At 41.2% G+C, this 12,705-nt stretch overlaps 1 protein-coding gene across 8 annotated transcripts in view; it reads right to left on the bottom strand.

Moving 5' to 3' along the window:
- Nucleotides 1–12,705, bottom strand: part of zgc:154075 (uncharacterized protein LOC556929 homolog) — a 179,494-nt gene that overhangs the window by 81,179 nt on the left and 85,610 nt on the right. For all 8 annotated transcript variants that reach the window (XM_067970182.1, XM_067970180.1, XM_067970183.1 and 5 more), the window contains one exon: nt 5,545–5,601. In XM_067970182.1, the coding sequence (XP_067826283.1) occupies nt 5,545–5,601 (57 nt within the window). The remainder of the gene's footprint in view (nt 1–5,544; nt 5,602–12,705) is intronic.

Genomic DNA, 12,705 nt, shown 5'->3' with positions numbered 1-12,705 from the left:
AGGCTTACAGATGACGAATGGCCATTGGGTGAGATACCAAAGGGCTACCAGTAGCTATGGAACCCAGTACTTTCTGGAGAAAAAGAGAAAACATGTGAGGAGAAACCCCCAAGCCTTCTCAGAAATGATATAATTTTGCTTATCTACAGTTTTATTGTGCCTTGACCAGTGCTAAACGCTGGAGTTGCATTTGAGCATGAGATGACATCCAGGACCAGGAAAGGTACAAATCCCACCTTAGGGATTCTTGCCAGAGAAAGATCTATATACAGCATTTTTTCACATAATTTAAATGTCTCATAAGAACATATGAAAAAGGACAAGAAAAGACCAACTGGTCCATCCAGCCTGTCCCATTCAAACATTGTGCAATACACCATCAATCCTGCAATCCCCCAGTCCTGCAATCTCCTGGGAGAGGAAAAAAAACCCAGCCTCATACAGTGAATTACTTCTGGAGTGCAGTTATTATGATGGTAAACCCATGTAACTACATACATGACTCTTGCCTTAGGATCAAAAGAGTGTGGGTTCAAGCCTTACACCCAGGGCTAGCACATAAACTATGTTGACACTGCAGTGCACAGAGAGTTTTGCATATCAGAGGTGTCATCCTTTGGGTAAGAAGTTAAATCAGGGCCCTATCCTTAATGGTTCAATACGGGAATGTTAAAGATCCCATGGCACTATTTGAAGAACAGCAGAGAAAAAACAGAAACAACCCTCGATACATCATCAAGCTTTATGGAGAGTCTCTAAGAGGGTACTTTTACAGTAGCAAAACAGGCTCGACATTCTCAATACCTTTTTTACTTTAATTTTTCTTGGTAGGGGGAAGGGTGGGACTTTGAATTAAGAGTATTCTCTCAATTTTTTTAATTTTTGAGCTTTTATTGGCTGGAAACCGATCTGCCAGCTGGTCTTTGGCCAATTTCGAGCAAGATGGGAATGTCTTCCAGAATGAATGGTGAGACCTTGAAGGATTAGAAAAAGAGGTATATAAACCTAAGAATTATTGTGTGCAATATTAGCGTACAAATACATAATTAATTTGTAAGGTATTATTTTGACTGTTATTTTAATGGAGCTATTAATCCACTTAAAATAAACAAGTTAATGCTTTTGTTAAAATTGTGGACAAGTAATGTCATAAAAACATCTTAATGCACTAATATTATGCACAGTAATATGTAGGCTTTAGAATTTTAAAAATATAAATGATCTAGAATAGGCTACACGGTATGCTTGCACAATGTAGGTACAAAGGTTTAGAATGAAATAAAAAGCAAAATTAAGACAAAAGGAGGAAAGAAAATGAGTGAAAAAGGAAATACATCTTCGAAAGCTTTAAGTGTTCATTGAGAAAGCTGTTTTTGACAATAAGTAGCTTTACTACTGTAAAATTGGTGTTTGTTTCAGTGTCAGTGAGCTGAATTCCTGCAGTTGCTCAGGATATAAGTGTTACTTGAATAATCTGAACTCATTTCATCATATTTTTAATCACGCTTCTAATTACCAAGTGCTGATTTCTGAGTAGGGTTTTGTAAAATGTTCAAAATAAGGAATGATCACACACACAAACAGATTTTTAAAAAAATATTTATTTGTTTAACCACAAACTTGTGAAATAGCTTGTTTAAAAACCCCCCGCATAAATCTATATTTAAAAGAATCATTCAGCTATCTGATTTCAAAAAGATCAATAATACATGTGTGCTTAGAATTAAAGTGGAAATTCAAACCTCTTCATAAAAATATTCTTTGGCCAAAAAAAATGATGGTTGAACTCATCCAGCTAAGGGGTGTCAGTTTTAGGGGAAATGGCACAATTTCACTTTCACCACTGTTAGGCATTTCTTCTCTCTTGAAGGTGCTGACTTTTGCTGGGGTGCCAAGACACCGTCCAGTATGTCACCCAAACATCCATTCTTCATGTCAACCTCAGAATTGAGTGTGGAAGGCTTTGCGAGCATGGAAGCACGTCACATCCAAGCCTGATCCTACACGGATATCCACATACACATACCAGAAGGGGCTGCTGAAAATCAATCAGGAGTAGGAACTGTGGATATTTCTTTTCCACCCTAACTCAGGATGCTGAAGTTAATTACAGCACTCCAGTGCCATCCCAGATGAGATCATCGAACAAGCACAGACCAGGGATTAAACCTGGGACCTTCCTGGTCTGTACCATATCAGCTGGTGAATTTGCTCACTAAACCACCAGGACACTACTACCTCCATGAGGTACATTTCTCTGCCACATGTGCAATAGATATTTATATTTTATCGACTGCAATATAACCAGAGGCTCTGGGCTAAAGCTTTATTCACTTGAAGTGTCATTTCAATAACATTTTCTTTGAAAGTGGTTTTGTGGAATAGATCAAAAAGCTTTTACTCAGTAAAAAGAACCTGTTGCAAACAGCAGTAATACCTTTTTAGTATAACACGTGTACAGTATTCAGGATACAAAAACCTCATCAGCTGAATTGAAACAAATCATTCAATCATTTAAAAACTGTTTGGACAACATTTATGGAGAACATTAAGTAATTGGCCAGGAATTCTTTGACTTATCAATGTAGATATTATATATTTGGATAATAATTGTACAGATTTCTATAAGAGGAGATGTGCTATCAGGTAAGAGGCACTGTCTAGATTCTTTATATAATTTTTTTACAAGTGGCTGTTTGTCTCTTGTAGTCAGCCATACCATGATTCAGAATGTTTTAAGTCAGGTTAGTTGTTTATTCAAATGCCTTCCAAAACAACTTACAATTCTGTTCATCTTTTGGGGAAAGAACAGAAAGTTTAGAGTTTACATGCCCCTTTTAAGAATAATTAGTGGAACAGAACCCTAATAAGTCATTTTCTTAAGATTTTCCAATAAGGGGAAGATATATATATATGCAAATACTATGCAGTTTCTAACTTTGCAAAAATATTGCCAACATACATTTAAAGTGGTAATGCCTCAGTCATCTGCTGCTGAAACTCTCATCCATGCCTTTGCTACCTCTAGACTGGACTATTCCAATGCTCTCCTGGCCGGCCTCCCATCTTCCACCATCCGTAAACTTGAGCTCATCCAAAACTCTGCTGCCCGTATCCTAACTCGCACCAAGTCTTGTTCTCCCATCACCCCTGTGCTCACTGACCTACATTGACTCCCTCGCTTCCCATGACCCACCAAGCCAAACTTCCCCTACGGTTCCCCCCTGCCCTAGCCCTGAACTCACATCTTTCTCTAGTTTCTCTCCTATCTCCCCTCATGGCCTCTCCATGCTCATCTTGACCATGAGACCCACCTCCTGCTCCGTCGACCCTATTTCCACCAAACTGCTGACCACCCAACTTCCCTTCCTGACCCCCATGTTGGATGATATTGTTTACGATTCCCTCTCCTCTGGTACTGTCTCCCTCCCCTTCAAATCTGCCTCATGGCCCTCTGCCTCAAAAAAAACACCCTTGACCCCTCTGTCCTTGCAAACTACTGCCCCATCTCCAACCTTCCTTTCCTCTCCAAAGTCCATGAATATGTTGTAGCCTCCCAAATCCGTGCCCATCTTTCCCGCAACTCCATGTTTGAATCCCTCCAATCAGGTTTCCGCCCCTGCCACAGTACCGAAACGGCCCTTATCAAAGTCACAAATGACATCCTATGTGACTGTGACCGTGGCAAACTATCCCTCCTCATCCTTCTCGACCTGTCTGCAGCCTTTGACATGGTTGACCACACCATCCTCCTCCAACACCTCTCCTCTGTCGTCCAGCTGGGTGGGACTACGCTCGCCTGGTCCAATTCTTATCTATCCAGTCGTAGCCAGAGAACCACCTACAATGGCTTCTCTTCCTGCTCCCACACTGTTACCTCTGGAGTCCCCCAAGGATCTATCCTTAGCCCCCTCCTATTTCTCATCTACATGTTACCCCTCGGTGACATCATCCGAAAACACGTCAGATTCCACATGTACGCTGATGACACCCAGCTCTACCTCACCACCACCTCTCTAGACCCCACCACTGTCTCTCATTTGTCACATTGCTTGTCCGACATTCAGTACTGGATGAACAAAAATTCCCTCCATCTAAATATTGGAAAGCCGGAAGCCATTGTCTTTGGTCCCTGCAGCAAACTCCGTTCCCTAGTCATTGACTCCATCCCTCTCCCTGACCACTGTCTGAGGCTGAACCAGACCGTTCGCAGCCGTGGCGTCCTATATGACCCTGAGATGAGCTTCTGACCACATATCTGCTCCATCATCAAGACTGCCTACTTCCACCTCCATAACACTGCCCGACTCCGCCTCTGCTCATCTGCTGCTGAAACCCTCATCCATGCCTTTGTTACCTCCAGACTGGACTATTCCAATGCTTTCCTGGCTGGCCTCCCATCTTCCACCCTCCGTAAACATGAGCTCATCCAAAACTCGGCTGCCTGTATCCTAACTCGCATGAAGTCCCGTTCTCCCATCACCCCTGTGCTCTCTGACCTACATTGGCTTCCAGTCCGGGAATGTCTCGATTTTAAAATTCTCATCCTTGTTTTCAAATCCCTCCACAGCCTCGCCCTTCATTATCCCTGTAACCTCCTCCAGCCCTATAACCCTCCCAGATCTCTGCACTCCTCCAATTCTTGCCTCTCGCGAATCCCCGATTTTAATCACTCCACCACTGGCGGCTGCCTTCAGTTGCCTAGGCCCTAAGCTCTGGAATTCTCTCCCTAAACCTCTCCACCTCTCTCTTCTCCTTTAAGACGTTCTTTAAAACCTCTTCTTTGACCAAGCTTTTGGCCGTCTGTCCTAATACCTCCTTATGTGGCTCAGTGAAATTTTGTTTGTTGATGCTCCTGTGAAACGCCCTGGGACGTTTTACTACGTTAAAGGAGCTATATAAATGCAAGTTGTTGTTGTTATTATTGTCCCCTAAAGTGGCATGTAAAATTGAAAACTTTTTTGTCCATAAAGGTTACTGCACATATGTTTGTTCTAATAAAGATATCATTCTTACCGTTATTTGCAATCAGGCAGCTTTTTCACCTTTCAATCCTTCATGACAAGGTGACCTGCAGCCAACATCCACTTTCACCCAACAACAGCTTCATAAATTCTGTCCAGCTCCTGCCATCATCTCCATATCCAGTTCTGCAGTCACGTGAATGTCGATACAAAATACTGTTTGTTCAAATTGTGAAAAGTACAAGGAAAGGGGATTGGGGGGTTGGAAGAAAAAAAATTTACAGCGCAAGATTAACTGTAAAAGGAAGAGACGTGGTTTAAAAAGTTGTTTTGCAGGCTTTCAAAGAAAAATGTAACATCTTGTAAAGTGTTTTTAATAAAATTAAATCCTCTTGTTGACTTTTTCGTGAAGTCAGCTGTTCATTGGTAGAAAACATTTCATTATGCATGGTTTGGAGGTTGATAAATTGTTATTTTGCTGTCCAAGTTATAGGTTCAGCAAGCAGCGAAATTCAGCCTGTCCCTTTAATGACAGCAAACGGAACTAAAAGCCTTTCATGAAGAATTGAAGAGTACTCACGGGTTCCAGATGTTGGATGTGGACCACTTCTCCTATCACCCCCTGGCTTAGCAGCTCCTGCATAAATAGACCATGACATCACTCAGCTTTATTTGCATCTTGCAATCAGAGCCCAGCATGCCACTGATATCACTCGGATCAATATCCTATCACAATCCAGCATGCAAATGAGCCTCCAAACCCCTGCGCCACAGCTCATGAGTCCCCTCCACATCAATGTTGACATCTAACTCAGACCTTGACGTTTTTTCTCTCTCTCTATTCTCTGTGCTACGAACATGATGGAAAATTCCATTTTTACATAGCAAGAGGGCGGGACTGTGGGCAGAGCTTAAAAATTCAGACATTAAACAGACTACCCAGAAATAATCTGTCATTCAAATGTGCACTGGGCTTTCACAGGAAACAGTCTGCTTTAGCACGCAGAGCACTGAAACACCAAAGGCAATCTTCTGAGCTTTCTGTCCGCCATTACATGATTCAAAAATACTTTTCTTTTTTTGCAGACCTGCCTGTAAGGAAATTAGTACCAGTTATTGAAAACCCCATTTTTGTTATTTTTACTTACCAGAGATAAAGGCAATTAGATTTGCAAATAATACATAGACAAATATATACAATATATACAAAGTAATATTACCCAAAATTACCTGCACTGCCAAAATGCATCACCAAACCTCATTTAACACATTGACAGACCTGAAGAGTTACTGCTAGTGTAACTCTAGGTACTTTCCACAGAAGGTGATATGAATGTCCTTCAAAACCACTTACATGGTGCATCTTATAACCTAATATAGATATATTGTGGAGTAACACCAAACAGACTGTATTTTGTCATTTTGATGAAGGGTCTCTACCTGAGAGGTTAACCTGTCTTTTTTCTTTTCAGATGCTGATAGACCTGCTCTGTTTTTATTTCAGATTTGCAGCTTTGCTTTTTATCTGAATAGATATCTGCAAATGAGTTAACTTGCAATAACCGTGACATACCAGAAGGCTGTCCTGCAGTTTTGTTACTGAATTCTTTTATGAGAGGTTCGTACTGTACATCCTATTCATACTGTACATCCTATTGGACTTCTCAAGGTACTTAGATAAATTCTGCAGGATTTTACAATACAGAATACAAATCTGACTGGATTTCACCCCTCACTGGGTGACAGGATCCAACAGGATTAATTTCTGAAGGCAAATATTGAGGATTGGTCCTTGCTTAAGATTATTATTGTACTCTTTTGTTTTGCTTTTCATTATCTTCCAGCCCACGAGACATGCGTTGCTGCTAGAAGGCATGTGCGGAGGTATAAAGAAAGACTTGCATTGATACAGCACTTTTCATGACCTCAGGATGTCCCAAAGCGCTTTACAGTCAATGAAGTACTTTTGAAGTGTAGTCACTGTTGTAATATAGGAAATGATTAGAGTGAGCGTGGATAGAGGAGCAGAGTATCATGGAGAGAAGAGTTTCTGTAACATTTTACAATAAAAAGACAACACATCACATTTATGTAATCATTTCCAAATGGGGTGTTTCTTAAGTTCTGTGAGCTTATTGGAAACTTATGAGGAGTTACCTCAACATCTTATTTGACCCGGAGATGAGCTTCCGACCACATATCTGCTCCATCACCAAGACCGCCTACTTCCACCTCTGTAACATCGCCCGTCTCCGCCCCACCTCAGCTTTGTTAGCTCTAGACTCGACTATTCCAATGCTCTCCTGGCCAGCCTCCCATCTTCCACCCCCCATAAACTAGAGCTCATCCAAAACTCTGCTGCCTGTATCCTAACTCGCACCAAATCCCATTCTCCAATCACCCTGTGCTCGCTGACCTACATTGGCTCCCGGTACGCGAACGCCTCGATTTTAAAATTCTCATCCTTGTTTTCAAATCCCTCCATGGCCTCACCCCTCCCAATCTCTGTAACCTTCTCCAGCCCCACAATCCTCCTAGCTCTCTGTTTCTCCAATTCTTCTGCTTGCGAATCCCCGATTTTAATCGCTCCACTATTGGCGGCCGTGCCTTCAGCTGCCTAGGCCCTAAGCTCTGGAATTCCCTCCCTAAACCTCTCCACCTCTCTCTCCTCCTTGCCAGCGACGCCCACATCCCATGAACGAATAAAAAAAAAATGCTCCTTAAAACCTACCACTTTGATCAAGCTTTTGGTCACCTGTCCTAATACCTCCTTATGTGGTTCGGTGTCAAATTTTGTTTGATAACACTCCTGTGAAGCACCTTGGGATGTTTTACTAAGTGAAAGGCGCTATATAAATGCAAGTTATTGTTCTTGTTGTTGTTGTCACTGATAATTATAGATTTCAGTTAATTATCTCCTCTTGAATTAATTGCAACAGTGCTAGACAAGAACAATATGAAATACAGAATATAGAGCTAGATTAGTCTGGAATCTAGCCACAATCTGAAGACACAAGTGAGGACAGTAAAATTTGGCTATTCCTTGCCACCAGGTTTATTAAGTCTAGGCAAGCTTACAATTGGGTTGCAGCCAACTATGTATCCCATCCATTGGGAGCCAGTACCACTGGCACGGAGCTAAGTGTGGTATAATAGCAGTAACAGAATGTGTTACAGCTGGAAGGTTGTAATAGGTTGGTCTTGTGTGCTGTGTGGCTGAGGACTAATTTCCTCAGAAGGTGATAGAATAGGTCTCAGCTGAGAAAAGACCACATGAAAGACTAGAGCTAAGATCGTGGGATTGTGTATGAGAAGAATTACAACAGGCAGACTGCTGTGAAACTGGCAGAGGGGAGTGAGCAATGGTGAGCAATGTCGTGTGATGTCTACAGCCAGCATGATTATGATGACAGACTGACTGGCTGTCTCAAATATTCAAGCCTGACTAAGATTAGCTGTTCTTTACTCAGTGCCTCTCCCTTCTCATGTTTGTCCCTAACAAGAATCTATTAATATATGGCAAATAAAAACATTACAGTAGCTATTTGAAAACTTGATAGCATCTTTTCTAATCATCAAACCTATATATAGGTTTGAGTAAAATGTGTACAGCGCATCTATTTTTGGGTTTGACAAAGTTTCTACTGGCTTTTAGATAAAATTAGCAAAGCCCCCTTAATGGCTCTGTGGGTACATGTACTACCCAGTGTGGTATTGAGCCATACAGACCAGGAAAGTCCCAGATTTGATTTGTGATCTGTGTTAACAACAATAATAACTTGCATTTATATAGCGCCTTTAACATAGAAAAACATCCCAAGGAACTTCACAGAGGCATAATTTTTAAAAATGGACGCCAAACCAAATAAAGAGAGATTAGGAGAGTTGGTCAATGAGGTGGGTTTTAAGGAAGGTATTAAAGGAAAGAGAGGTGGAGAAGCAGAGAGGTTTAGGAAGGGAGTTCCAGAGCATGGGGCCTAAAGGTCTGGGCACGACCAACAGTGGAGGAGGGGATGCACATGAATCTAGAGATAGAGGAACAGAGCATTTGGGGAGGGGTGTTACAGGGTTGGAGGAGTTTAGAGAAAGGGAGGTTAAGTTAGCAGTGTTAAGTTAACTAATGTCAGCTAGGGTGGCAATAGGGGCATTACAATTGGCCTCAGAGGCCCTGGGCTAGCGAAGGGAAAAATCAGTTCTTGCTGCTGATCACTATCCAGTGACCCCTGCTGGAAGTGTGTGTGTGGACATTGGATGACAACACGATGAGCTTGGCTGCGCTGCTCACATTGTACATTGCTTATTTGATTTCACTTCAGTGCAATACTGAGGGAGTACTGCATTACCGGGGATGCCATCTTTCAGATGAGTTATTAAACCAAAGTCTGTCTGGCTGTAGGTGCATGTAAAAGATCCCACAGCACTATTCTAAGAACAGCAAGGATTTCTCTCAATGTCCTGGCCTACATTTTAACCTAAACCAAAACCATCACAAAAAGCAGATAATATCTGGCTATTAATCTCATTTGCAGTTGTGGGATCTTGCAGTGTGTAATTGGCTGCCACATCTGTATAACAACAGTGACTGCACTTCAAAAATAATTAATTTTATGTGAAGCGTTTTAGGACATCCTGAGGATGTGATAAGGAACTACATAAAAGCTAGTTCTTTCATTTTTTTGCTGTCGTATGAGGATATCACTAGCAAACAGTTTTACTTTAAATTTCCTGTTTGCTAACTTCATAGCAAATGTTTTGTACAATACATTTGTATATGGTTACAAAATAATAAAACATCTATAACAAAACACTTTGCTAAAAGTTCACTTTTTGAGAATATGTAACTCTACATCTCTGTACAAAATGTGCTGCGTTTTATATTCCTTTCTGCTCTCATCGGTTCCTGGTAATTGCTGTTTTTTTCTAATTTTTCATTTGCAAGTAAATCATCCTCTTCTAATTACAGCAACAAAACCAAACTTACTGCAAATACCAGGAAGTATTGCATGTTTGAGTGAAATTAGCACGACCTCCCTGGATTCAGAACAATCTTATACAAAGCAAAAAAAAAATCAAAGAACTTCAAAGGCCTTGGCCCATAAAGTAACAAATCAAAAACACTTTGCTCATAGTTCCAATAGCTTGCAGCACCAGAGTAATTTGCCAGATGAAATTATCAGCAGCTTTAAAGACACAGTATTAGAAAATTATTACATTTAAAATCTGTATTAACCAGACTTCTCCGACAGAAAGAGAAAAAACTTGCATTTATATAGTGCCTTTCATGTCCTGAGGATGTCCCAAGTGCTTCATAACCAATGAAATAATGTTATTATTTAGGCAAATGCAGTAACCAATCTGCACACAACAAGGTCCCACAAACAACAATGAGATAAATGATTAGCTAATTTGTTTTTGATTGTGTTGGTTGAGGGGTAAATGTTGGTCAGGACACCAAGAGAACTCCCCTGTTCCTCTTCAAATAATGCCATGGGACATTTTCTGTATACCAGAACAGGCAGGCAGGAGCTTGGTTTAATGTCTATGCAGTACTCCATCAGTACTGCACTGGAGTGTCACCTGGATTTGGTGTTCAAGTGTTGGAATGGGGCTTGAACTCATGACCTTCTGACTCAGAGCTGAGAGGCTACCGCTGCACCAAGTTAACACTGACTTCTAGTCGGTCTCCTCAGCTCCACCCTACACAAACTCCAACTACTCCAAAATTCCACCATCCACATTCTGTCCCACACTAATTACTGCTCACTTTCATCCTGGCCCTTGCTAACCTCCACTGGGGGGCTGCTGAGGTCTGTGGAGGCATATCCCACCAAGTATCAGCATCTTCAAGAGAGATGTGGAGCAAATGGGAACTGGAATAGTTTTAAATGTGCATTTTAAGTTAACTTTAAACATAAAAAAGGTTATAAGGTTGCGTGTCTCATATTTTCCAGTGCAAAATAAATAAATGTAAAATCAGACATGCTAACATACCTGAGGCCATCACTGTATGTGTCAGTGATGTAGTCAGGCTGCCTAGTGTGGAATACTGCAGGAACCCTCACTGACACTAATGGATCATGTCATGGCTAGCAAAGCTGCAGGACCACACATTCCAATATTTATTTTTCAGTCCCCTCACCCCCCACAGTCACCCTCTCTCTCTCCCCCTCCATCATGCCATGCACCATTCTTCAGCCGAGCAAACTGGCAGACGACCTACTTTCAGATATCTGCTGATGCTGCTCATGAGCCCACCACTAGGAGGTGTGTGAGAACAGTTCACTGTGATGGGGAAGTCTTATCCTATTTAAAACAGTGCACTTTTCTTTTGAAATAAGAAAGACATTTATAAAGTATCTATCATGTCTCTAAGAAATATCCCAAAACTCTTTACACAAAATGAATTACATTTGTTTTGTTGTTATGTCAGTAAAACCAGCATTTACACACATATACTTCATGGAGGACATCTTAAACAGTGATCTGGAGCAGGATCCCGGTCTTATTTTTTCCCCTCCATCATCTGGGGAACTGAGGCCAAAATGTGGTGACTCTAACATCACTCCCACTGAGCTCAGCTAACTCAGTAGATAAGGAATCAAACCCGGGAGCTTGTGGGTCTGTATGGCACGTTGCCACGTCACAAAGTGCATTTATCCACGAGGCCAATTGGTGGGGCTCTACATGTTTGTATTTCCCTGGCAACTGCACATGTCTTGATACGTTGCAAATGCTTCTTGTAACTGAATATTTCTGTTTAAATGAACACAAAAAGAAAACTTTCTGTAACTGTTGCATTTCTGATCATGTCTCTAAGAAATGTCCCAAAGAACGTGTGCAGGAATTATAACAATTATTCATTCCTGTCTGGCGCAAAAATAAAACAGGAAAGGTGGCTCAACCGTGGCTTACAAAAGAAATTAGGGATAGTATTAGATGAAAAGAGGAGACATAAAATTGCCAGAAAAAGCGGCAAGCCTGAGGATTGGGAGCAGTTCAGAATTCAGCGAAGGAGGACAAAGAGATTGATTAAGAGGGGAAAAATAGAGTATGATAGTAAACTATCAGGGAACATAAAAACTGACTGTAAAAGCTTCTATAAATATGTCAAGAGAAAAAGATTAGTGAAGACAAATGTAGGTCCCTTACAGTCAGAAATGGGGGAAATTATAATGGGGAACAAAGAAATGGCAGAACAATTAAACACATACTTTGGTTCTGTTTTCACAAAGGAGGACACAAATAACCTCCCAGAAATGTTAGGGAACCAAGGGTCTAGTGAGAGGGAGGAACTGAAGGAAACCAGTATTAGTAAAAAAAAATAGTGCTAGGGAAATTAATGGGGCTAAAGGCTGACAAATCCCCAGGGCCTGATAATCTACATCCCAGAGTACTAAAGGAAGTGGCCCTGGAAATATTGGATGCATTGGTGATCATCTTCCAAAATTCTATAGACTCTGGAACAGTTCCCACAGATTGGAGGGTGGCAAATGTAACCACACTATTTAAAAAAGGAGGGAGAGAAAAAACAGGGAATTACAGACCAGTTAGCCTAACATCAGTAGTGGGAAAATGCTAGAGTCTATTATAAAAGATGTGATAACAGAACACTTGGAGGGCATCAATGGGATTGGACAAAGTCAGCATGGGTTTATGAAAGGGAAATCATGCTTAACAAATCTACTGGAGTTTTTTGAGGATGTAACCAGTAGAATAGATAAGGGAGAACCAGTGGATGTGG

This window comes from Heptranchias perlo, chromosome 32 (genome assembly GCF_035084215.1).
Source record: "Heptranchias perlo isolate sHepPer1 chromosome 32, sHepPer1.hap1, whole genome shotgun sequence".
Classification (NCBI taxonomy): Eukaryota; Metazoa; Chordata; class Chondrichthyes; order Hexanchiformes; family Hexanchidae; genus Heptranchias; species Heptranchias perlo.
Note: the sequence above shows the minus strand (reverse complement) of the source record. Positions and strands in the feature narration are given on the sequence as shown.